This window comes from Maylandia zebra, linkage group LG18, assembly GCF_041146795.1.
Source record: "Maylandia zebra isolate NMK-2024a linkage group LG18, Mzebra_GT3a, whole genome shotgun sequence".
In the NCBI taxonomy this organism is placed as follows: Eukaryota; Metazoa; Chordata; class Actinopteri; order Cichliformes; family Cichlidae; genus Maylandia; species Maylandia zebra.
In genome coordinates this window covers 28441253-28466269 of record NC_135184.1, presented here as the reverse complement: position 1 = coordinate 28466269, position 25017 = coordinate 28441253, and the positions used below count along the sequence as shown (strand labels likewise).

At 39.4% G+C, this 25017-nt stretch overlaps 3 protein-coding genes across 6 annotated transcripts; 1 reads left to right on the top strand and 2 right to left on the bottom strand.

Moving 5' to 3' along the window:
* Positions 1–604: 604 nt before the first annotated feature.
* On the top strand, positions 605–7447 carry LOC101487600 (E3 ubiquitin-protein ligase RNF212B). Of its 4 annotated transcripts, none has more exons than XR_013094014.1 (13): positions 605–708; positions 1717–1829; positions 1958–2007; positions 2101–2175; positions 2846–2952; positions 3044–3146; positions 3225–3253; positions 3334–3374; positions 3487–3511; positions 3600–3655; positions 6868–6919; positions 7053–7083; positions 7203–7260. XR_013094014.1 is itself a non-coding variant. In XM_076876323.1 (13 exons), the coding sequence occupies exons 2-13, from the start codon at positions 1730–1732 to the stop codon at positions 7264–7266; spliced, it is 726 nt and encodes a 241-aa protein (XP_076732438.1). In that variant the 5' UTR covers positions 605–708; positions 1717–1729; the 3' UTR covers positions 7267–7447. The 4 variants fall into 4 exon arrangements, 3 of the variants coding, with proteins under 3 accessions (XP_076732438.1, XP_004565409.2, XP_076732439.1); XM_076876323.1 differs by having other exon boundaries at positions 2861–2952; positions 3592–3655; positions 7203–7447; XM_004565352.3 differs by having other exon boundaries at positions 3592–3655; positions 7203–7447.
* Positions 7448–7600: 153 nt separating this feature from the next.
* homeza (homeobox and leucine zipper encoding a) lies at positions 7601–12510 on the bottom strand. The gene is made up of 2 exons (XM_012923037.5): positions 12104–12510; positions 7601–10904 (listed from the first exon to the last, which is right to left on the bottom strand). Exon 2 carries the CDS (start codon positions 10875–10877, stop codon positions 8925–8927), a length of 1953 nt encoding a protein of 650 aa, XP_012778491.1. The 5' UTR covers positions 10878–10904; positions 12104–12510; the 3' UTR covers positions 7601–8924.
* Positions 12511–14226: 1716 nt separating this feature from the next.
* dhrs1 (dehydrogenase/reductase (SDR family) member 1) lies at positions 14227–18598 on the bottom strand. Its single transcript, XM_012923021.4, has 9 exons — positions 18442–18598; positions 17724–17876; positions 17378–17521; positions 17172–17251; positions 16059–16191; positions 15835–15966; positions 15674–15743; positions 15383–15463; positions 14227–14828 (listed from the first exon to the last, which is right to left on the bottom strand). The coding sequence occupies exons 2-9, from the start codon at positions 17865–17867 to the stop codon at positions 14692–14694; spliced, it is 921 nt and encodes a 306-aa protein (XP_012778475.1). The 5' UTR covers positions 17868–17876; positions 18442–18598; the 3' UTR covers positions 14227–14691.
* Positions 18599–25017: the final 6419 nt, after the last annotated feature.

Sequence of the window (25017 nt, the reverse complement as noted above, 5' to 3'; positions counted from 1 at the left end):
GGAGATCATCTGCCAGCTCATCAGGAGCATGCCCAAGCGATGTAGGGAGGTCATACAGGCAAGTGGAGGCCACACACACTGAGCCTCATTTTGACTTGTTTTAAGGACATTACATTAAAGTTGCATCAGCCTGTAGTGTGTTTTTCCACTTTCATACTGAGTGTGACTCCAAATCCAAACCTCCATGGGTTGCTAAATATGATTTCCATTGAAATTTTTTGTGATTTTTGTTGTCAGCATATTCAACGGTGTAAAGAACAAAGTATTTAATAAGAATATTTCATTTATTCAGATCTAGGATGTCTTATTTTTGTGTTCCCGTTATTTTTTGAGCAGTGTATTTCTAGAGAGATTCCTGGGAACAGAGGGCACTTACAAGCTTCACAGCGTCCTCGTGTTCCTCACGTCTTATGTTAATCGGACAGGAAATTCTTCCGAATATTTATAGCCAAACAGTGATTAAACTGGAGATGGTAGGCATGATATCCTTGACTGCTGTTTGAGAAGCAGAACTTGTGTATAGTAAATCCTAGCACGGTCTTATTCTAAACGTTTCCACTTCGGATCTTGGTTTTAAGAGAAAGTGTACATAATACAGACTTCACGTACGTCACCATTCATTAGCCAATCACAACACAGACCGGGTTCCCGAGGCGGGGACTGCTGAGCTAACTGCTCCTGTGTCAAAGCAGCGGCTCCGTGTAGCAGGTAAGGTTAGAAAGACACCTAAAAAAAAAAAAAGGAAGCCAATATGAGGGTCCTTTCTTTTTAGTGTTTTGCCAGTGTCCAGTGTTTCCAGTTGTTTGGCTGATTGAGCGCCGTTTTCTACAACTTAAGCTAATTAGCTAGCAAGCTAATACTTTGTGACAGTTTGAGTTTAACTTAGTTTTCAGTGAGTAAAGCCATTTTTTTTAGCTTAATGTCAGAGTCACCTTTGTAGTGAGTAATTGAGGAAACTGAGAGGGATTCATTGAGAATATATTTTTAAATTACTTCTGTTCAGTATTTTTTTTTAAATGAAGGGATACAAATTGATAAGTTAATATAAAGACTGAAATATGCATTGTTAAGCTCGAATAAAATCCTGACGTCTCTCGTGAAAGCCTCTGCAGACTGAGTATTTTGATTAATAAAGTTTAAAAAAAAAGATTCCACTGTACACGCAGGAATGACGTTAAAGCATACACAGAAGGAAATAAAAAATCCCCTCAAAATGTTTTGTTAACCAACCACTCCCAGAAGAAAAACATGCTCTACCACAGTTGGACATGTTTCATCTGAAATTACTATTCTTGGGCTTCCTCTTCTCATGCTACTCCTTTTCCATCACCTTTTATCCTTCCTACCTTTGAACTCTGGTTTGGCTTTTATGTAATTATTTCATGTGAGTAATTTTGAGTTGTGTGCAAGACAACACATAAGTTCTGTTTCTAAGTTGGACTACCTGCAGCTACCAGTGTGTAATATGAGGACGGAAAAAAAAAAGCTGTACAAAAAGAGTGTGGTATAAAATTTTGCACTGATGGGGGTCTTGCAGATAATAAGATCGCAGCTGTTTTTTTAAGAGTCCCATGAAACTATTAAAGACAGGTGCGTGTGCAACAGTTTATTCTGGCTCAAAAAGAAGGGGAGGTAAATAAGGGCCAGTTCTTCTGCAGTAAACTGGGCAATAACCTTGTGTCTGTTTGATTGTTTTGTGTGTATGTGTGTGTTTAGGAAACACACAAAAATGGTCTGGTTCCACTGTAACCAGTGCTTCAAAAGAAGAGGATCCACGTTTGCCGCGTCCAGCTGTGGCCACATTTTCTGTGAAGCATGCGTTAAATCAAGTGAGAGAGTTCATTTGCTTCTGAGCTGTAACTAGACTTCCTCATGAGTATGTCTCCACTGTGATGCAGTGCAACTCAAAGTTTGAGGCTGCTAAACACCCCCTCCCCCCCCCCCCCATCTGCTTTAGATCCGTGCACTGTATGTGGGGCCAGCTGCAGCTATCTGGCTATCAATGAGGTTGGTGAGTCTGACGTAATCAGAGCAGCTTACTGTTTGACTTTAATTCAGACATCCAACATTCTTTGTCATGTGGATGTATTTCTGCTTCAGATGAAGCCGCAGGAAAAAATGTTTTTCAACGACCCAGTGAAGCTCATCCAATCACGGCTAGAGCACATGTGTCAGGTCTGTCCCTGCCAGGCAGCATGCACTTCAAGGGATGATCTGATATTGTCGTGTTGGTGTTGTTCCCACATCATCATAATAAATGTTGTTTCAGGTTCAACATTGCAAGTGACCAATCACATTGTTGTGACGTAATACTTTTGCAAGCCAAGCCATTCATTCATTTATGAAATTCCAATGTTGCAAGGACAATATGTATAATGCTTACCGTTTATTAAAGAACAGCATCCTGAAATGCAAAGAATTCAAATTGCTGGATCGGCGGACAGAGGCGGTTTCTCGCAAGTTATGTAGATTTTTATTTACAGTGTTTTTTCCAAACCCGCAAAAGTATTACGTCACAACAATGTGATTGGTCACTTGCAATGTTGAACCTGGAACAACATTTATTATGATGATGTGGGAACAACACCAACACGACGATATCAGATCGTGCCACTTCAAGCCCCATTGCCTCTGTGCCTTTTAATTGTTATAGCGGGTTGTTAAATACCTGTGTATGCAGTCAATTACTATTAACTTGGTATGTCATTAGCTACAGATTGAAAAATGAAATGCATCTCTCTGCTATGATTATTTGGGAAACTCGGAGCTATTACCCACTAGTCAAACTTGATTTGTTCATTTTTCACAGAATTATCATTTAGTAACAATGTCTTCATGTTCCCAGATTGTCATCTTTCAGCAGATGCAGATGGAGAGAGTCATGGCACAATTCAAGCACAAGTCTGCTGAATTGGAAAGACGCCTTAAAGAAGTCACCGAGCAGAGTTACAGGTGATTTTAATGTCTGCTATTATTTCCTCTGTGGCAGTGTAAATAAAACCATCCAACTGCAGTGATTTTCTTCTTCTTCTGTTATTTCAAGGCAACTCTCAGACCTGCAAAGAGAGAATGCTGACTTAAAAAAGCAGCTTTTAGAGGTGAAGAAAGAAACTATGGAATTTAAAAAGCCACTTTCACAATGGAGGGTAAGTCTTCAAAAGCCTAATTTTTAAAACAAGAGTACCAAAAAGATTCATCTGAATGAATCTTCTTCTGCTCTGCAGCTCTCTCCAGGACAATTTCAAACTGAAGGGTAAAAGTTCTTTTTCATTTTAACATGTTCACTTCATTTGTAGTTTTTAAATGAAGCAGTAATAACCCATTCATTTACAGAACTCAGAGGATGTCCCTCCCTGTGGCTGTCACCTCCCCAGGTAACCCCAGTGATTTGTGTTGATTGAAGTGTTACAGTTTAACCGCTGATGCTTAGTTTAATCGTTTCTGGTTCATGTTCATGTTGAGCTTGTGTTTTTCTTTTTTTTCTAGTTACGCCTCGTTCAAGAACCATGAGGTAAGCATCTTATTGTCATGTTGTAGTTGATTTCTTTCTTTGTATCATGTGACTGTTCAAATATGATATATGTGTGTCAGTCATATAGGCTCAGCAGAGTCCCAGAGGTGGAACATGCACAGAGGTCCTAGTCTCTCCCTCAATGTAAGTCTCCAGTTTTACCCAGTGTATTATTTTATTGAACCTAAATTTAATGACCAAATATATCAGACTAAAATTTCATATAAATGTGTGCTCGCAGTGCACTTGTGAAGGAAATACAGATCAAAAGTGAAAATATATCAAGACATGTTTGTCTTAAAAAATAACTGTAAGGTAAAAAGTATTAGATTGAGTTTGACAACTATGATTATATTATAATAATAATAAACCTATATAATACAACTATTATTATATTATATTTATTATTTTATAATTATTTGCTCTCCTATGAAAATTGACAATTTTTTAAAAATAATTTCCCAAGTGCTGTTAAACAAAGAAATGCATTTCTATCACAGCTTATTCAAACTTTCTAATTTTATTTAGGATCCCTACATTATTTTACTTTGCACACAGAAACACAATTACATCACAGACACCAAAAACTACCAGATCAGCATTATTACCTCTCCTTATAATAGCTAATAGTCAGTTACTCAGATAAATTGTATTTTATTTATATGGTACCAAATTACAAAAGTCACCTTGAGGCACTTTATATGCCGCGACTGATTGGAAATAAGGGGAGAAGGACGGGGCAAAAATTGCGCTGTGGAAGAGAGCCAGAGAGGAATAATGACTAATAATTAAATGCAGAGTGGTGTGCAAACACATAGTGAGGGGGAAAGGTGAGTGACGAAGAAACACTCAGCCCATCATGGGAAGCCCACCAGTGCAGCATAACGAAGGGAGGATTCTGGGTCACCTAATCCAGCCCTTACTATAAACTATCAAAAAGGAAAGTTTCAAGCCTTTAAAAAGGATTCTCAGAAAAAGTTACTTTAAGCTCCTAAGACCCAAACTCTTTCATGGCATGCATTTTTAATATCTCTTTCCGATTTGGGCTGATTGGCACCTGATGAATGTAAAAATAAAGAATTGTCTTTTTACCTGATGTCGTTTCTGATAAAAATGATAAGAGGACATTCGTTTTAAATTTCAATAGAACAGTGGCAGTATAATGTCCTTGTAAGTGGATATCAGGCCCTTGTAGAGCAAAATTTAGTATTGTGGTCTAGACCAGTGGTTCTCAAACTGTGGTACGCGTACCACTAGTGGTACTTGGGCTCTCTCTGGTGGTATGTGGGAAATCTCCCAGTTTTTTAAAGATTAAATAATATACCATTGTAGAGGTATGCAAAGACGACACGAAAGTTCCCGAGGCTCTTCTGGGAGCCGGAGCCAGAAGAGCCTTGAGAGCGGTGTATTTCGCTTGGGTGGGCGGATCCTGGAGGAGGGTCATCACACAGCGGGTAGACAGCGAGGCCACCACATGATGCTATTTCGTGTCGTCGGCTGAAACGCCACGAAGAGCAAAGTGAGCTTTGACGTGCACGAACCACGAAGGAGGTTCAGCAGCTTAACCGCCACAGCAAAAATTAAGACATACAGCTCTGCTATCACTTCCGACATAAATGAAGACAGAAAACTAAACAGCAGTGGTGTTTGTAAGGTTACTGAAGTTGGGCTAGCTGGTATATAATGATGTGTGGGCTACACCGCTATGGTTAGCATAATATAAACACAGTAATACTGGAGGATGAACTCCAGTAAATGGACCAAACTTCAGACAGGAGAACAACTGCAATATAAGGCTAGTCATTAATATACTGCTGCATGGGCTGGGCTGTTGTTACATCGTAAGGTTTTTTAAAACTGAGCTTTAAAATGAATAGTGATGATAAAAACTGAGAGAGGCCAACAGTGATAACTTTTTTTATGGGCTTGTTCAGATTAAATAGAACAAGATACAAAGCATTAAAACATGTTAAAAACACAGCAGACATAATAAATGAAGAGTAGTTTGGACCCGGAAGCAGGTTTCATCAGGTCTTCACTTAAAGATTGGACATCCCACCTGCTGTGAATGTTTTAATACAGTACAGTTGTTATTATTATCACTCGTCACATCCTGTTTATGACAGTTAAAATAAATAACATTCATATAAGAAATAAAATTGTCTTGTGTAAACTGTATGTGGTGTTAAATAGGCCTATACTACTGTACTTCAATTTCGGCCGTAAGGGTGGTACTTCAAGAGCCATATATTTTATGAAGTGGTACTCACTGTGAAAAGTTTGAGAACCACTGGTCTAGACACCCCAAAATGTGATGTCTATATATGTGGATGCCAGGTCCTAGTAGGTTAAATTTCATAGGAGAGCTAATAATTTGTTCTCATCTGTTTCGTAAATAATGTTGAATGCAGTCAGCTTTGTGAGCATTTTCAGGCTCCAGCTTTAACTGCCAAGCAGCAGTTTCTGTTCTCAAGGCATAAACTTACCATCTTCATCATCAACGTCATCTTTAGGGTTTACACAAGTGTATTTCAAGCCCAGCTGGGCTTAAATTAACCCCCTTCCTTGGTTTAAACATCACGGATTTGAGCTACAACTGTTAATAAACCTAATGTGTCGTCTCATCTACTGTCACCACACAAATAAGAGCTGCCTGGAAGGGTTAGTTGAACTATGAAGCTAAAAGGCACAGCTTAAAAGCGGGTTTTCTACTTTCTGTGTCCCTGAGTCCAAGGACGCTTAGGTGTCTGTGACATACAGTAAGCACGAGGGTCCACATGCCTGTCTGTTTTTTGAGGGGGGTTTCTGTGTCTGTGGAGACTCATCTGTGGAGAATTTACATTACTATGCACCAGGCACACATGTGCCCAGATGTAAAGCAGGAATGTCTAATCGGCTGTCGTTTCTCCAGCTGTCTGTGCCCACAGCCGACTATAAACCAGGCAGTCACACTTAATGATCTAAATGTTTTTGCTTGTTTGTTTGTTGTTGAATTGTTTTGGGGTTTGTTTGTTTTTTTTTGGGGGGGGGGGGGGGGATTATGTGTTTGAAATTACTAAAGATTTGACTAAACCTGTAAACATATAAGTCTGTCTATGGACCTGTACGCAATTGTTGAAGTGGCTGAGTTGCTGATAAAATAAGGGAATGGTGTTTTCCTTCATGGTACCTCCATGATAAAAAACGAGCTTCCATGAGATATAAAACCTGAAAGTTTTTTTCACTCATTACCAAAAATCAGCTTTAACAAGTACATCAAGTATTTTGCTATTAAAACTACTGAAGGTTCCATTTAGAATGTTGAAGTTACAAAATTAAAAACCAAAGGAAACTTTCTTGTGCTTGTGTTTTGTCAGAGTCCTGGATCAGCTGCTTCAGTTTCCAGCCATAGTTCTCTTCATGAATACAGTAAGTGTGGCTGCAAACACACTCTTTTAGCTCTGCCATGGATGCTGTGATCAAACTGGAAAATGTGCTGTATCAAATTGGATACTGTGCGCCTCCAATCCCCAATCAAAATCTTTCTCTTTGTTTTAAAAAGGAACACCTACATCATTAAGCACACCTACCAGGTGAGGGAAAAGTTACCTGGCAGCTACTTACAAATTCTAACTTTTATCAAACATTGTAGCAGATTTATAAAAGCTTTTGATATTTTCACGTTACTGAGTCAGTTCATTTTCATCCCCAGAACCCAGACTCCTGGTCTTTTACAGTTCATAAGTGGATTATCAGTTCAGTCACCTAGGCACTGATTAAATGTCTATTTACACCCCTGGATGCGTTCATTAGTTGAGATTTGTGCATTAGGACTATGAAATTGTTGTGTGGTTTTGCCCTGATAACAAAAAGGCATGTATAAATTGTTTTACTTTTAATGGAAGTTGATATTACTATGTTGTTCTGTTAAGGAATTAAACTGACAACTTAGTTGGAGTCATCGTAATCTTTCTGCAAGTACACTGCTGATGCATTAATTTCACGTGGTTCACACTCACAACAAAACTTAACATGGATTAAAAATAAATAGTCAGATATATTCATAGAGTACATTGAACAACAACAACAAAAAACTTTGCACACAGTTATAAAGGTCAATGCTTTACTGGTTTCCAGTGACACAAATGTGCAAATAAGAAGTTTTCCAACAAGGGGGGGGAAAAAAAAAAGAGAACATCAACCAAGGAGGACACTACATGTTATGAACATTTCCCCAAAGTATGACACATTAGCTTTTTCCTGACTAACAGGATGACAAAACAAAGTGATGCACACTGCTTCGTAACATTTCCAGCCTTTGTCCAGGCATTTCTAAGAAACTAAACGGACTCTGTTTAAAGCCCACTTCATTCTTGGTATGTCAACTAAAACATTTTTCATCTCTCAAACACAGCCATGAAGGAAATAACTAATAAATACATAAACTGATAAGACAATTTGATAATGCTTGGGTTATGAATCATAATGTTATCTGAAAAACAAAACTTCTTTGGATTACACAGTACTGTTTTTGTCTATATTATAAACCTGAAAGTTAACTACTAAGACAGAATAGGGGTGGGGGGGTGGAACCAAAGAAAAAAACAAAAAAAACCCAAAACTGAATCAATGAGTGGGTTGGTGTTTGTATGCCATTGATGTGTCTGCTGCTTCTTAGTACTGTTGACTGTTACTGTCACAAAGGTGCACTTGTATGCAAGCTATTTATTTACTAAGAATTACAGCAGAGAGACTAAATGGATATTGAGGAATGTGTTTCAAAAATACGCTGTAGCTATTAAATTTAGCTGTATTTTCTGTAACTTAAAAAGAAAAGTGAGGAGTTTAAAAGTATCAAGAACAACACTGTACAATTAGGAATTTATGTTCTGTGAAATAATTGGATTTAATTAACATAACGGCAGCAGGATCATAAACCAAAGTGCAAGACATCAATTTAAAGTGTACATGTCCAGTGTGCTTTTCATGATGAGGACTTGTTGGCTATAAAGGAATGGTTACACACAGTGATCAGTCAACAAATTTGTCAATGTAGACATTTTATGGAGCAGTAGGTTGTTTGCTACAGTCAGGTACCAAATGTACAACCAATTTAAATTATAAAACTACATAATATACTAGAAATTCTGTAGTGATATCTAAACAAAAATAATAAGCTCAAAAAATAAAGCAAACCAGTGTACAAGTTGCTGCGCTATTTACAGTAATGTAGGCAGCACAATGGTATTTCAAGTCCAAATATATTAGGGAAAGCAGGGAATGCAGCACATATAAAACACAAACCTCACTTTGGGCTTGTAGTGGGAAGACTGAATGTTACAAACCTGCTCAGTTAAAGCAATATTAACCAAAGTAATATTTATGCTTCATGGTGCAAATTATTTGAAGAGCACCTCAACTTGTAGAAATGTTATTAAGTAACAACAATAGATTCCTGCTCAGTTTCCCCAACGTCCTGAGCTGCAAACCAATCCCGCACCTGCTGGTAGCTCATTCTCGATTTCTTGCATAGAGAATCAAGGTCTTTTTCATGTAGTGTGCCATTTGAAAGGTAATAGTTAACCAACGGCTGGATATCTGGGGAATCTGCACTCCTTCCATTTGCTTGAGATTTTCGTTTACGGCTACCCCCGGGCCGAGAGGATGTTCCACTTCCGTTTGTTAAACCGCAGCTGCTTTGCTGGGAAGCCAGCTCTGCCAAGAACTGATCACGGACCCCCTTTACCCAGCGCAGCTGGCCATTTTTGACAGCATAGCGTGTGTCCCCAAACCACTGAATAACATCTGCCCGTGGCAAACCAGTAAGCTTAACAAGTTCAGTGTAGTCTTCACTCTTAGGCCATTGGCAACGCAAGAAATGCTGCTTTAACACATCCAACTGCTCCTTGGTCTTTCTTGGTCGCCCAGCAGGAGTGAGGGCAGGGGATGTAGATGTGGAGGGACTGGTTTTGGCTGACTGGCCTAGCTTCTTTGATGTGGTGATTTTATTTGAAAATGGTTTGTTAGGTGAGACAGACAATGGTGGGCTGTCTGAGGGGGAAGAATAAGGAGAGTATTTGGATATACTTAATGGTTCCAGGGGAACATCTGGCTCAATCTTGCAAGTCTTTGTCAACTGTAAGGGTCGTTCATCACACTGTTCCTCATCTTTGAAAGTGTCTCCTTCCCCTGAAAGATCCTCAATAACATCGTGCCCTTGTGCCTCAAGAACCCTTTCCCCAAATGCCTCCAGGCTATTTGACAAAAAGGTCTGGAAGAAGTGTGAATTTCTAATCCCATTGCTACGTGCTGGCTCATGGCCTTTCGCCCCATTCAGCTGACGAGACTTTTGAGTAATAAGTGGAAGAGGCTGAGACTGTTGATCATGTTTACTTCCCACAGCAGCTTGCTGAGAAAAGTTCTGGGCTGCTGCCAGGCTTCCTCGACCGACGCGCAGCTGGTAACGACTGTCACTGAACCATTTACGAATGTCGTTACGGCTCAGCCCCGTTTCTTCCTGCAAGCGTCTAAGCTCTGCCTCTGCAGGCCAGTTCTCTCTTAGAAAACTTTTGCGAAGGGCAGCAAGCTGAGCTTTAGACTTTTTGTAGCGTCCATGGCGGTGCTGTCGTGGAGAAGAGTCTGAAAGGTCAAAGGAAACATCGGCTGCTGGCGTGTCTGCTGGTGGGTGGTAGAAGTACGAATCCTGAGGCGGTGGGAGGGTTGAGCTGAAACACGGTGTGCTGGATTTGGCTGGCTTGTATGAATCTAGTGACTCACACTTTGGGCCGTTTGTCTGAGGTGGGTAGTTAGAAAGAGCACTCTCCTCTTCTTCACTATCCTTGTCTTCAATTATCAATTCCTCATAACTTGTGTTGTTTTTCATTTTGTCTTCCTCATTTGTTTCAATTGAGTCATCACAAAGCTCCGGCACTGCCAGCTTTCGCCGTGTCTCCTCAATTTCTTCCGAGGACCAGCTAATTCCATATTTAATTCTCTGCACCATAAACCACACTTTAACTTTGTCCAGTGGCAAGGCACAGACCCGGGCTAGAGCGCTAACCTCCCGAGACGACGGGTAGGGAAATAAGTTGAAGGCTTTGACCAGCTCTGGGATGGTGTCGAGTTCACGGGTCTGATCAGACTGTGTCCATACCAGTTTCAGTCCCTCTGACACTAGAGGCAGGCACACAACAGAGTTGTGGTTGGTGGTGAAACTAGCCACCCCACTTGTGTTGCTTTCAGCTGAGCAGGGAGAGTCACGCAAATCCTTGGATGAGCATTTGGATTCAAGGTTTTCTTCACATTCTGTCTTTACTTTTTCTTCTAGCATCTCCTTCATGTCCAAAGGTAGTCCATGTCTGCCGTTATGTTCAGTGTATGTAGCCATCTGGGCTATCAAAATGTGTGCTTTCACCTAGAAAAGAATCAGAAACCATAATTTAGTATTGTGCTTTTCCCAGCTGCCAAACTGTTTAAACTAAAGACAAGATTATCGCAAAAGGAAGGCCTACGTCCTCTCAAGAGTACAGACTCAGATGTTTTAAGATCGCCATGTTCTCATTCATTCTCAAAGTCAATTATGGGACAGCTGCCACCCCCACCCTGCTCTCCTTATTCTGAACTCTCAATGAAACTAGTGGTACACTCTATCCAGACTGGGTCTCCCCTCCCCCAGAGTGTGATGGCTGACTTTTGTTTTGTATGAGTGGGGGGACTGGCCGCAAAGGGTGGGGGCAGAATGAGCAATCCATCACAGTCTGCTTTCTCGCCCCTTCCCACTCAGGCTTTGTTCCACTTCCAAGTTCTCAGTTCGAAGAGATAAGTGTAGCCTCTTCACAAAGGCAGCCACCAAAACATTTGCATCGTCGTACTCGAGTCTAAGTCCAGACACACTATTAACAATCAAATATTCCTAGTTAAAGTAGTTCTAAGGTGATTAATACCATTATTATCAAATTGCTTTTAAGCAACAGGTGTTGCTTCCAACTATTCACAAAAGCTTCTATTACATACATGAAAGAGTGATTCAGTATAAGTGCTAGACCACTGTTTGACATTTTGTCCCACTGCAGTCTTTATTCAATTATATCAATCAGGGGTGGAGACACCTCACAACGTACAGTTTCATAATATGAAGGCTACTCTTAATTTGGAAGGCTCTAATCTTCATTTGGAAGAGCAATAGTTGCGCATTTAGTTGCGAGGTTAAGCCACTGCCGGCGATTAGGTCGCCTGAACCACAAAAGAAATGCTGAAGTGTAACACAAACATTAGCTAACAATTATGAAATCACTGAATTACTCATTGGTGGTAGACTAAACCCACGGGGATGAGATCATGTGGCGACCCCCACAATCTTTTTTTTTTTTTTTTAAATATATATTTCATGTCTTACTCATCCCCCTACCCGCTAAACCGTTGGGAGTTTAGACACCATGTTTTTGTTTTCGCGGAAGAAAAAGCTCCAAAAGTTCAAAAATGTTGACCGTGTCAGCTACAATAGCAGTCCAGCGTCTCCCCCCCTCTTTATGGCGTACTAACTAAAACGCTTCACACTGCACAGGCGCACTTCGTCGTCAGACACGCTTCAGTGAAACATAAAAATAAACTTACCAAAAAATGCCAAACAAGCCCTTTTTTTTTTTATTCCCGAGGTCCGTTTGAGCGAAAGGAAAAGCGAAGAAAATCAGGTTTCCCCCCTGGCACCTCGCTTTATATGGCCGAAGTTTAAAGGCAGAGCTGGGAAACGATACCGTCCGTCCGTTTGTTTGACCCTTGTCTTATTTATCAAGCACCTCGACGGATTACGGTCAGGATACAAAGATCCGAGGCGACCAAGTTTGTCGCGTTTTCTAGGAGTTCAGTCGTCGGCTAATTCCTGCCGAAGACGGCACAAAGCTCCAATCCGTGAGACTCTCAATCCGAGCCGCCGTTATTTCGTGCCACTCGGTCCTCCCGTTGTTGCTTTTGTTCTTTAACTGTGAAGTGGTTCCCCTGTCCGGCCAGATCGAGGCGAGGCGGAGCTGAGGACCAGGAAGACCAGAAGGCCCAACTGACTCTCCAACAGTGACGGCGGGGTGTGGGTGTGCCAGTCCATGAAAAGCAGGCCTTGGATTGGAGGGAGGAAGCGCCTGTATAATATATCACTAACAGTAGGCTAAACAGTTTCACGTCAACCACCCATCAGAGCTCCCCTCCGCCCTCCCGCTGTCCTAAGCGGCCGACAAAAATTTGATGTGATTTCCGACTACAGTCATGTTGGTAAATTTGATCATTTGGTCATCCATCAACTCTCCCCGCCTGACTTGGAGTACTTCTCGTCAGCATCTTTTTTTGTTTGTTTTCTCTTCCAGGAACTCCCGTTAGGAACCGGCTCTTTGATCCTGGTTTTACAAACTATTTAGGATCCTTACCTTTGGCCATCTGTGGGTTTACAAGTTAACGAAACACAGAGAAATGAAGTAGAACAGTTCACTGAATATTTAATATTTAGTAAACACAACAACTCGCATTGCACAGACTTGATTTCGGTATATATATTTTTAAAGTGGCTCTGTGTGAACTCGCAAACTAACAACAGAAGTAAGGGTTTATCTTACTGGTGTACACGTGTTTGAAGTTCTTGAGTTCATGGTCTACACTTATCTCTGAACAGCTGTCACGTTTCACACCTCTCATGTTTTGTGACTTCACCTTGTAACACTGTTGTGTTAATAAAGTCTGTCCACAGATGAAATCCACAGATGAAAGGATGGATCTGACTGTGAAATTTAGGGAGATTGTTTGTTCTTTGGCTAGAGAGACTGAGGAGGAGCTTCTTCCCGCAGGCGATACGGTCTCTCAATCACACCACCACACAGTACTGACCCACACATATAGTTCTTACACACACACTGGACTTTCTGGACTTTGGTTTTGCACAACACTGGTCACTATATTCTTCATTTCCGGTTAATACTTGTACAGCTGCTGTTATTGTGTATATATTTATTTATATTTAGATTTCTTCATACATTCTTATATAGTTCTATATTGTGTATTTTGTTGTACAGTTATTTTATTTTCAACTTTAATTTATATATTTATCTTTATCTTATTCTTCCCAGTTAAATTTACCCTTCATTCTAATTTGTGTTGTACAGTTATTTAATTTTTAACCTTAATTTATATTTTATTCCTTCCTAGTTAAATTTACCCTTTTTAATTTTTCATATTTATTTCCTATCTTATTCATAGCCTTTTCCTTTTTTGTTTTCTTTAGGTCACGAGCAGTTGTCCAAGCATTTCACTACATATCGTACTGTGTATGACTGTGTACGTGACAAATAAAATTTGAATTTGATTTGAATTTGGCTAATGACGAGTCAATCACATTTTAAAAACTAGCTTGTCCTGCTCTGTGATTCTACTGGGGACCATGAGAGTGTTGACATAGGCACAGAGCAAGGGAAATAATGGCTGTATTACCATAGAATATCACAGGAGGTCTTGTTTTTCTACATGTAACAGTTGCCCCCTCTTGGTTATTAGAAAGAAAGGCATTTCCACATTGGCTTCACTTGTCAGACCTGGAAGCATGAATATTATAAAAGATGGGCATAACTGCTAGATCGGACAAGTAAAGCCAAGATAACTTAAGCCTTCATTCTTTTAAATGTCTGCAAATAAAAAATCTTCAATTTAGATTTTTTTCAATTTTGATATTTTGAAAAAACAAAACAAAACAAATAAACAGCAACAGGTTAGCACTCATTTATTTAACTGGTTGTTATTTAGCCAGCCAGGTGCAGTATTAGCAGTACTGTGTGTCCAGAATACGTAATACAGTTTTTATAAAATGCAAAAATAAGTGCAAAATACACTTGTGTTTCTGAAATATCATTCGTAGCTTCGTAATATATAAGAAAACCATAATATGTAGTTATAATAAGACATTCAGGTTTTCACATTGTGTCTTCATCTGAGGAAAATTATACAGGGACATCCTTTGTGTTTACTTCATTTACCTCCACCACCACAGAATCACAGTCATTAAGTACTTACACAGGGGTGTGTGTTTGTGTGTGTGCACATATGTAAAATGATAAACATTCCTTTAAAAAAAAGTGCTCATCTTAAGTCTTTCGTCACCCTTCAACTGTTAGTAAACAAAATGGCGACTGTAGACAACACTGCCATTAGAGAGTTTATGTAGGAAATCTTTAGAACCGGCTGAATGCCAGGGTCATCACGAAGCGTGGCACACGTACGAATGAGGGCACGGCAACCGACAGCCAGGACAGGTACGGGACCTGGGACAGGAGGTATTTAATCGAAGTGTAATCAGCTACACTTCGCCCTGTGGGTAAGCAGACAATAAGTTCAGAGTACGGTTCTTAATAAACTTTATTAGACCACCAATATTTAAAAGTCTGTCTAAAACTTGCTTAAAACAAATAAATTATGGTATCTATTAAGAAAATAACAAAATAATTCACGTGTTTATTCCCAAATTTGAGCCGCTACACTAGGTTTCTCTGAGAAATGAATCAAGCATAACACTCAACCACTAAAACTAATTTTCCCGTTTAAGGATGTTAGTAAATAACTGTAATTTGGCCTGTTAATCAAAAAATAATAATGTGCTTTACATTTTTTTCTGATTTTTGTAAAACAGTACACTTGAAAGTTAATGGACAACAACAATAATTATATTTTAGCATTACAAATATAATTTCGATTAAAGAGCTTGTGCACACTGGTGGATTGACCATACATTCAAAATTATTTTGCTTATTACCAGTACTGATATGTTAGAGCAACTGGGACATAAAGCTTGCGTAATAGATTTGTTAAGCGCCAAGTAGTGAAGTTTAAGATATTCAAATCTTAAAAAAGAAATCACAAATTTACCATCGACATCTTTTATTCCATAGCGTCTTGCCAGATCAGAAGTCATGAGTATTTTCCCAGTCAGTGACATCAGATTTTTATCTGTCGGCCAAAAAGGAAATCAAAATATGGTTTCTTTGCGTGCACTTAAAAAAGCATTTTCAAAATACTCTTGAGAATTCCTCAGCATTTAAGGTATCTGTTTCTTAGGAACAATAACTCCCAGAAAGACATTTTAATGTCCATCAGGGGGGTGTTGGTGTCTATTTAACAGTCTCACTGTGAGGTGAGCACCAATTTCTGAAGTTGTACCTTTTGCCATGTTAACAATGCACTTCCCGCTCAGTTCTGTGGTTTCTCCATCAGCAAAAACGTTTTTAAACTGTTGGGGAGAAAAAAAAGCAAAAAACACAAGTTTAGCTTACAATTGAAGCAGCAACCAGAAAAAGGAGTTTTCATTACAGGGAATCTACCTTAGACGGTGACTCTTTCGCCAGTATCAACTGAGACACCAGTTCTGTTTTTACCGCTCCTGGCCACAGGCTGACAGAAGCTACACCTCTGCGGCGTAGCTCGATAGCCATGTCTGATGCCAGTCTGTCGCACTGGGAACAAACCACAAAAAATAAAGGCCTTTAAAACAATCAGAAAGTAATATCAGTAACACATGTTATACTTGATCAAGAAGACAACTTACAGCAGCTTTACCAACACCATATGGCACATTGAAGAGGTACCGCATCCCTCCAAAAGAAGAAATGGTCACTATCAAACCCCGACCTTGAGCCACCATCAACCGGGCTGCGTAAACTGAGAAAAAATAGTGCCCCCTGCCAGATGTCGAAAAACTTAAGTAAGTCATATAATATTTCTACCATTTACTTTATTTCAAAACATTTCTAGGTTGGATTGTGTGCATCATGTGATCTCCTGCTGAATTTGTAAGTTTGCTCACTTCCAAAGAGTTGAACAGTATGGTAGTGGATCATGTAGTGGATCATCTCAAAAGACACCAAGAACACCAATGGTAACACACTATGCTGTAATGAATTGAAATCTGCCCTTCTCAAGAATGCACATGAACAGGCCCTTAATGAGTCTAATAAAGCTTGGAGGAAGTACTGTAGTCAGATGAAACCAAAACTTAAGGTCTCGTTGTGTTTGGAGGAAGAAATATAAGGAATATGACCCAAAGAGATGGTGACCAATGGTCAAAAACACAGAGGTGGAAACATTATGTTTTGAGGCTGTTGTTCTGCTAAACATGCAACACAATTTCACTGCAATGAGGGGCCAATGGACACGACCGTGGACTTTAAAATCCTGAATGAGAACCTCCTTCCCTCAGACAGAACACTGGAGATGGGTCATGAAGGGTCTTCCAGCATGACAATGATCCAAATACCACCAAGCCAACAAAGGAGCGGCTAAATAAGAAGCTCATTAAGGTCATGTAGTGGCTTAGCTAGTCACCAGATCTCTAAGCTGAAGCTCTGAGTTGCCAAACAGAAGTCATTTGTGTAAAGAGAAGTGGGCCACAATCCCTCCTGAGATGCATGTATACCTGGTGTTTGCCTACAAGAAACATCCTACTGCTGTGCATGCCAACGAGGATATCTCCACCAAGTACTCAAGTTTTGTTTGAGGATCAAATACTTATTTCATTTAATGACCTGCAAATATTATTAATAATATTAATATATAACTTTTTTTTCTAGCATCTGTGTATTGGCCAGTTGTTACATGATAGGATGCCGTTTGCTCACAATGAGTGAGTTATCTCATGATTAAACACCCAAGCACACAGTACCTGAGGCCTGCGTTGTTGATGGAATCCCAAATAGAAGGCTCAGTTTCCCAGAACTTCTTACCCATGTTCTCAAAGATATCCTGAAACAATACCACGTGTTTTGTTAAAGTAAAGCACATATGTCATTTCATTCACGCAGATTTACTCCATATTAGGTGCTTCTGAAATAATTCTACCAGGAAATGATAAAGCATTAGTGATCCAACCTGTACTCCAGAATAGGCATTATTAACCAGTATATCCAGTCTGCCGTTATGTTCCTGTCTAATTCGCTCAAACAGTCCTTGAATGTCGGTCTCCTTTGAGGAATCGCAGATAACTGGTACACAGTTCCCACCCCTTTCCGTCACCTGTGTCAACAGTGAAAAAATAATAACATAGCAGAACGAGCCAACACTTTAGCTGCAACACTGATATGGGACATGAGGGGAGGATCTGCTTTACTTCAGAACTTACTCCACTAATCACAAATGAAAGCCACGATACAATAAGCTGCATTTAAAAATGCCTCCCTGTCTAATTATTAGAAGACTCCAAGTGTTAAAAGCCCACCTGTGCAGCAGTTTGCTTCAGAGTCTTCTCCTGGCGTCCTGTGATGTAGACTGTGGCTCCTGCTTCAGACAGCTGTAGAGCTATTCCTCTGCCAATGCCCCGGGAGGCACCAGTTACTACGCATACCCAGCCAGACAGGGACATCTTCAGTGTCTGGAGGAGCAGTAATAACACCATATACAATCAGCAGTGAGATCCATTACACCATGTGAGCAAAATACCCAACATGAAGGGTTACATGTGATCAAAAGTCAGCTGGAACTTTAAAAGGCGTTGCAACATGATTGCATAATAGAACCATTGTCCAGAGTTTATCTGGAAGTAAGAGCAGTGACATCATTCCTTACATGAGTGTTTTAGGTCCAGTCAGTGTTACACAGCATTTTGCATAAGAAGTTTACAACCAACACTGATGATCATAATAGATAATCACTCTGATATATCTGCAATAAGTTAAAAGACTATTTACACAAGGATTACATGAACTTTACCCTGATAGCACAATAAAAATCTAACAACGAAGCTGATGTTGATTTTACCAGAGGAAAGTTCAACACGATGTCAAAGCGCTTCTAACTGACGTGCATTAACATTATATGTAACGCGCTCGCTGTCACGCTATCTCAAATCATAATGAGTGTCAGTCCTGTGCAGTTATTTAGCAGGGCACATAGTTAAAAATAATAATAATAATAATAAATAAACCGAAGCCGCTCACCTGTACAAAATGATACCGTCCAACACAGCACGCGCAGGATCTGGTTTGTCAGGTCTCAATAACAACAGGACAAGGAAATGTATGAGCGATAGTACCGCAGCTCGTCGGCACTGCTTTTTTATGTTGCCGTAGAGACTCAACTCTGCAATAACCAGAGTCAGTCTACTGTAATATCGCGAGAAGATGACAGACGAAAAAACGAATGCAAGAGGATTCACTGGTACTAACTTCCGCCTTCGTTCGAATAGCATCGTCCAGGTTCCCCAGAATACGCTCACCGCGCACTACTTTAGTATATTTAGTACATATGACGGGACAGTACGTAAAATATTTGTCATATTAGTGTTTTGATATGCCAAGGAGAGTGCAATATTAGGTCTGCAATTTTTAAAAACTCCATGAGCCTATCTGATTGTTGTGATGAGCAACAACACTCACAAAACACTTATGACGATATACATACAACAAAACACATAAATAGAGTCAAACTCACAGAAACTCATACCCACATAGGAGATGGAATAAAGAAAGAATAAATTAAATTGTTGAATTTTATGCAGATCCTTCACGATTTAATTCTGTTCATGATAGAAACATGAAATTCTTTTGTTCAAATTACAAGTTAGGCTCTTGTAAATGTAACAGTCACCCATTTTGGCCTCTGGTCGCTTCTCTGGGAAGCGCCCGTATCAGTGAACCACATCGATGGAAGCAATAACCTCAAACGATGTTTGTCTCTTTCACAGATGCAGTTTTGCAGATTTCTTTTACTTTGGTGTGAATGTTCATATCCGTTTATCTCTGCCGTGCTGTACTGCTGCAGATTCCATTCCATTCATTTTCAGATACTTACAATAATCCTGTAAGTAATCAAAGTAATCCGTACTTTGATCCATACTTTGATTTATTTTGTTAATTTTGAACGTGTTGACTAAGACACAGATTATGTTATCTTCAACCTCACACAGAGACAGTTCACTAGTGGTTTCTTTGGTTTATCTGGTTTACCACTCTAGATCAGTGTGCTGGAGAAGTCCCTCAGTGGTTAGACCCACAAGAGCTAGAATGATTCATACTAATGTTTCATTTTGTTTTCTCTTGATAATTCAATTTGCATGTTTGCTGTTAAGTCATCGACAATGGAAGTTTGCCTTTACCTTCCATGCTATGATGGAAGTTCACAAAAGTTAGCTCCAAGACACATTGCAAGGAAAGGAGTTTTCTGCAGGAAATGCTGCTGGTAGCTGTAAACACCATACCATACCATACCATACCATACCATACCATACCACCTTTATTTATAAAGCACTTTAACATAAAACCAGAGTTCACAAAGTGCTGTACATGCTAAAAGCATAAGTAAAGAAAATTAAAATGAATAAATGAATTAAATAACTAAGGTAACACTTAAAACTGCATATCTGAAACATAAAAAGGCCACGCTGCAGTTCACTCTAGCGCCATTGTGGTCAAATAATAGATTTGTAGATTTCTGGTTTAGTTGGTGACAGTTTACTTGGTGATAGATCAGACAGGGTGAATGTTCTTCTTACCGCACAACACCACACCATGGCGCCCTCGTCTCCTAAAACTTACACCATCCAATTTCTGAGTTGACAAAGCTAAAAGACATTCTGAACAGCGGTATTGTTAGCACAAATATATTCAAATAGAAACGAGTGCTCATTAATCAAAACTGTGTCATTAAAGGACTTTTGCTATCGAAATTGTTTGTGTCCTTTTAAAAGGAGAAATATTGGTGTCTGTGTACAATTGATTGTCAGCCTCATTGAGATGATATTAATTTGTTATCAAATCATGGTAATCATCTCTGTAGTTGCTGCTCTTTTCATGAGCCAGCATTTTTCAGCTTTCTTTATGTCTTTTACTTAAACTTTCCTTGGTGTTGATTCCAGTGTACGTATAAACTCACAAGCTTTCAGAGTTCGTATACGTTCTCATTTCTGCATCACCAAATACATTTACAGTAGCTAAACTGTAAAAAGATCTCTCTGGATTGGTTTTTAATTTCAAAGTTGTTTTTTGGACTAGATGACACTGTTTGCACTTAGTTTCTGAATGTTTGCTAAGGTGTTGTCAGTTCACTTAAAATGACCTTGGTTAAAACAGATCTAGTAAATCATTGTCAGAACCTGTCAGTTCCCAGCATATCTTCACCAAGAACCAGTTATTTTCAGTTAATAGTTTGTAGTAAAAAGAGCAACATCGTCACAAACACTATCAATAACACTTTACACTTTGTAGTATTATGGAATATTTTCTCATGTTGAACTGGGTTACTTTTATCAAACTGTTTGCAGCGTTGCCAAAATTCTAATTACTTGTAGAGTCTTTGTTTATTTCACATTGCAGCTTCTGAAATATGCACAGCAGGTAAGTACTTATTGAACATGTCAACAATTGTGTAAGTAAATATATTTCTAAAAGTCCTCTTGACATGAAATTCTCACCAGATGTTGGTAACAGCCCATCCAATCCACACATGCAAATTAATCAAAGAATAGATGTTCATGAATTAAGTTTTGTGTAATAGTGAGAAATGACACAGGAACAAAAGTATTGAACGCACTTATTGAAATTAACTTTGTACAAGGTCGTCTTTGTTGGTGACAGCTTGAAGACGCCTCCCGCATATAGACTAGTGGCATGCGTTGCTCAGGTGTGATTTTTGTCCATTCTTCCTCACAGTCGTGAAATCCTGAAGGTTGTGTGGGTCCCTCCTACAAACTCTGAGCTTTACTTCTTTTCAAACCCATCTGGCATAGCTTTTCATCATGACCTTCAGACTGCCCACTGGAATCATCAGGGGCATCATTAAAAACTTGCCATCTAACAAGAATGGGGGAAACATTCTGTTGAACTCTGTATTTCCCAAATACTCACAGTGTTTCCTACAGAAACACAAGTTTTCTCTTTTCATTGCAAACATGGTTGTACAACATATCATCCTGAACTCACTCGCACAGGTCGACATGGTCACAAGTTACGTCTACCTTTGCTCTTTTTGTCACTTGGTAGTGGGGCATGAACCCAGTGATTCTTGATTACTGGCATTATTACAAAAGCTGAGCGGAAGAGATAACCAAACTCAGACTGGAAGTTGTATTTAATCAGCCAAACTATTCTCATCAGTGGGCCGTGCTTTGATAGTGCCTCAGGGCAAATGTCGCAAGCTTCTATTGTCTTCCATTCCTCATTCTACGTGTGCATTTAGGAGAAATTCCTGATAGATGTCTACATTGCAGAAATTAATCCTAATAAACTGCAAACCTGCCACATTTGGTATGATGTTTGAGTTTAATTCTTCCCTCAGTGTTCTTTCTGTTCCCTTGTGCCAAGTCTCCTGTATTAAGTTCATCCATTATTTAGTTGTTGCACCTTCTGCTTTATTTCTAAAAGAGTTAGCCTTCCCTTTGATTTGCTTTTAGTGTTTGCTTCCCTTGTCTCGTTGTCTGTATATATAGTTGCTGTCTCCCCTTGTTCTTTAGATCATTTTAGTGAGTCTCCAAGTTTTAGGTTTCCCTTTTTGTGTTGCTCGCCTAAATAAACAGCTTGTTTTCAGTTCAATGCTGTAAGTTTTCATGCTTCTGCTTTTGGATCCTCAGAGTGGTCAGTTGGATCTACTGACCTTAGAAGGTGAACCTTTGGGATTAGTTGTTCAGCTTCCAGGCCTCTCTTATGTGGATCCAGCTCTCACTTTGGATTTGGGAGAGAGGCATCCTCTCTACTTTTAAATTTAGCCATAAAACTTTCCTTTTTGATAAAGGACTGGATCAGGTGACCCTGAATTCTCCCTTAGTTACACTGCGATAGGCCTAGGCTGCTGGGAGATTCCCACATTGCACTGTTTGTTCTTCACTCACCTTTTTCTACTTTCTATGTTTTTACACACCAATCTGCATTTAATTATTAGTCATTATTAATCCCGGACTCTTTTCCATAGTGCATCTTGTTCTGTCTTCCACCCCTCACCTCATATGATTGTTGGGGTTTTCTGTTTTCTTTGTATTAAATTAAATTAAACATGTTAATATGAAGACGAACTCCCAGTCTAGTGCTTTCAGCGATGACAGATGTGAGAGTGAGTGTCTTGTTTTTATTTAAAGAAGATTTCTCAGTGTCTGATCTACACGATGCATGTTTGTGAAAGTGAATCATGGCATGAACAAAGGTTATTTCTGAGTTGCTGATCTTCACCATAAAGCAGCGGTCCCCAACCCCCGGGCCACGGGCCGGTGCCGGTCCGTGTGTCGTTTGGTACCGGGCCGCGAGAGTTGAAGCTCGGGTGTGAAGTTTAGCGGTTTTAAGGGTTCTTATCATTAACTCGGTTTCCCTGGGTCTTTTCCTGTGTTTTAGTTGTGTGTCTTATTTTGAAAGAAATATTTATGCGTTACCATAGTGACCAGAGAGCATTAAGGGACATTTAAGAAGTACGCTGCCAATAAAGTTACACAATTACACAATGAATTTGCGTTTATTATTATATTTACAAAATACACAGTTTTTGTCTTGGTCGTATCATTTTTTTTTTTTGTATTTATCCGCGACACCTTAAAGGCCGGTCTGTGAAAATATCGTCTGACATTAAATTGGTCCGTGGCGCAAAAAAGGTTGGGGACCGCTGCCATAAAGGGTTATAGAAGCATCTCGTAGGACTTGGGTCACTTAAGACTTACCCAATCCAGAGGAAAGTGAAGTATGCTGACTCTTCTGTGGTCATTTTTTAAAATTTAGGAATTTTACCTTTGAGGGAGGGAAGTATGTTAAACTCTGGGATGAGCAGATTTATCTGGGTTTAATCTTCACAGCATGTTTTGGTCAGAAGTGCATTATGGCACAAAAACACAAGACTCCTGAAAACTTCACACTTTAGCATTTTTGATTCTCATCAGGCTGGAAAAGGTCACAAGGTTAACACATTTGGACTACACCAATATACAGTCAGGTTGCATAGATAATAGAGGAAGTTTTTTCAAACTTCCTTGTCAACCACTTCCCAAGAAAGACTAGGGAGTCAACCACTCCTAGGGAGTCAACTAATACCCAGGATTTTTGGGGGGGTAAGTGGTTGACCAAGAACGTTCACTCAAACTGTAAGGAGTGTTGCAGTTCAGGAGGTCACAAACATTCATTACCAACGTCAGGCCATTTGGAAATATAGCAACATTTTCATAACAAAAATGTCAGCACATTTTGTATCTCAATATAAGAGGAAGCGAGTCTTGCACCTTACATAACACATGTTGTTTTTCTACCAAGGAAAGGTCAAATAGTCACAGTCAGGTTAATGTTTTGGATTGACCCAGTCATTTGGTTCACCTTAATCCATGAAATGTTGGTGATGAACCTGATGCATAGTTCATATGAAGAATCCCACCAAAGTACGCAGGAATAGAGTCAGTTTCTCCAAGAGGTCATCTGCCTGTGCAGTTCAATAAAGATCAAGCCAGAAGACTGTTAGAACAATGTCTTGTGGAGGGATGAGAGCAAAATCTGACTTTTAACTTCAAATGAGTTGAGAGAAAGGAAAGCATTTCATTCCAGCATTACGGTGCCAGGTTAGGCCGGATGTCTTACTGTTATTGATGGAACAATAAATCCTGCATTCCACCACAAATGTAATTTTAAAAAATCACATCATCTGTCATTTCAGCATAGACCAGAGACACACCTCAATGCTTCACCCTGCACCTTCACCGTGTTGGTGGTCATAAAAGTAGCTCCAACTGAACCTACAGGCGTTTCTGCTTTAGAAACAAATGCGTAAAATCCATTACACAGAATCTTGTTTTTTTTGGTTTTTTTGAAAGGCCAAGTCAACGTCCTGAACTTCCAATTCAAATGTTGGGGAAGGATCTGAAAGCGACCAGTTCATATGAGGAAACCGAGCCCAGAGTTACACTTAAATGTGTAATTGCAGAAACACATGAATGAGAGGAGCCTATAGAGCGTTTGCAGCGCTAATCTCGGAAAAGCAAAATGTGTCTGATTGCAAAAGCTCCCTGACAAGACAGGGTGGAAAAAAATAAAAAAAATATCATTTTAATTATGTTTGCAAATGCAAAAATAAAGCAAAGGTTCCTCTATTTTCTTTACTTGCACATATGCATTACTCATTTCCTCAAACAAAGATGATGACGTTTGTATGTTTATCTATTTAGGTTTAATAAGTTTATCTTTTATCTTCGGGAGGGGGGGTTGTAAGCTAAGAGTGGAAATTGAGAAAAATCCAAAGCAATTCACAGACTTTGAGGCATTGTATGTGATTAAAAGTTCTCGTACTGGTACTTTGAACGTGATTGATTTTTATTTGAGCTTTAGCGCAATGTTTGTTTGAGACAAATAAAAATGTCAAAATAAATCAGACAATAAGGTCTCTCCTTTTTGGCAAGGAATTTAATTTAAAGACACGGTTGCTTATTTGTTATTATTTGTGTGCACAGTTGGCTGTGTTTAACTTTTGCCATTTACAGCAAATTAAGTCATTTATTTATTCCGCCTCTTCTGGGAAGTCATCACTACCCCTGGACATTGATCAGTCAGAGTCTTATAAAA